Source organism: Malurus melanocephalus, unplaced genomic scaffold (genome assembly GCF_030028575.1).
Source record: "Malurus melanocephalus ecotype Western Australia unplaced genomic scaffold, MMel_1.1 scaffold_6241, whole genome shotgun sequence".
Lineage (NCBI taxonomy): Eukaryota > Metazoa > Chordata > Aves > Passeriformes > Maluridae > Malurus > Malurus melanocephalus.
In genome coordinates this window covers 1-1,269 of record NW_026629472.1, presented here as the reverse complement: position 1 = coordinate 1,269, position 1,269 = coordinate 1, and the positions used below count along the sequence as shown (strand labels likewise).

At 56.9% G+C, this 1,269-nt stretch overlaps 1 protein-coding gene across 1 annotated transcript; it reads left to right on the top strand.

The window, feature by feature from the left end:
• Positions 1–297: 297 nt before the first annotated feature.
• Positions 298–1,264, top strand: LOC130588542 (zinc finger protein 239-like; the record flags this gene model as incomplete). Its single annotated transcript, XM_057389452.1, has 2 exons — positions 298–441; positions 621–1,264. Coding segments are annotated over exons 1-2 (753 nt in total), but the record flags the coding sequence as incomplete, so codon positions are not given.
• Between the last annotated feature and the right edge of the window lie 5 nt (positions 1,265–1,269).

Sequence of the window (1,269 nt, the reverse complement as noted above, 5' to 3'; positions counted from 1 at the left end):
GAATAAGGGGGAAAGGATGTCTTGGACTCCAAAAATCCTCAGCACCCCCAAGTAGGGGAGACTGAAGAGGGGGAACTTTTCAGATTCCTGGGACTCCCAGCACCCTGGGGAGCTTGGGGACCAAGGAGAGAGGGGAACCCCCAATACAAGCATGACCCTCAGAAGCCAGGACATGGGGTAACCCCCAAACCCCAACGGGGAGAGAGCAGAGACAGGGAACTCCTGGAGGTCTTTTTTTTTGGGCTGCATGTTGGTGTTGTGATGGTTTTTATGTACCCTAGATGCCTGGTAACTTCTAGAGATGGACTTGGGCAGAGGGACCTTCAAACTCAATGTGCTCATCCCTCATTTGTTCCCCCAATCAGGATTTCCCATTCCCCAACCTTGGCTGGATGGAGAAGGCTGTGAGGAAGAGGAGGATGTCCCAGGACCCCCAGGCAGGTGAGGAGGAAGTCACTTGTCCTTTCCCCTCTCTCCTGCTCCATCTCCCAGTCCAGCATCGCCCTGGCTGCAGGACAACCCCACTGCCAATGCCGTCCTGCCGGGGATGGATTGGGGGGATCTCCTTCCCCTTCCCTCTGTCAGCAAATCCCACCCGCTCCTTGTCCTTCCTCCCCCAGACAATGAGCTGAGGATGGAGACCAAGGAGGACAAATCCCCCCAGCAGAACCTCATGGAAGAGGCCGTTTTGTGCAGCTCCAGGGCACAGGAATCCAATGAGAAGGAAAAGCGCCAGAAACCTTGCGCAAGAAGGGGCTCCAAACCCAGCCCAGAGTGCTCCAAGGAGAAAAGAACCACCCTGTGCCAGGAAGGTACCCAGAGCTTCAGCCAGAGGTCAGAGTTGCTGGTCCATGAGCAGTCTCATCCTGGGGAGAAGCGCTACGAGTGTGGGGAATGTCGGAAGGGCTTCAGAGACAGTGCCAACCTGATCCGCCACCATCGCATCCACACTGGGGAGAGACCTTATGAGTGTGGGGAATGTGGGAAGGGCTTCAGCAGGAGCAACAACCTGATCCGTCACCGGCTGATCCACACTGGGGAGTGGCCCTACGAGTGTGGGGAATGTGGGAAGGGCTTCAGCTGCAGCTCTGACCTGATCCCCCACCAGCGCATCCACACAGGGGAGAAACCCTACGAATGTTCTGAGTGTGGGAAGAGGTTTTCACAGAGCTCCAATCTCCTCCTGCACCAGCGGATTCACACGGATGAGAGGCCCTTCCACTGCCCCGACTGTGGGAGGGGCTTCAACCGCAACTCCACCCTCATCAC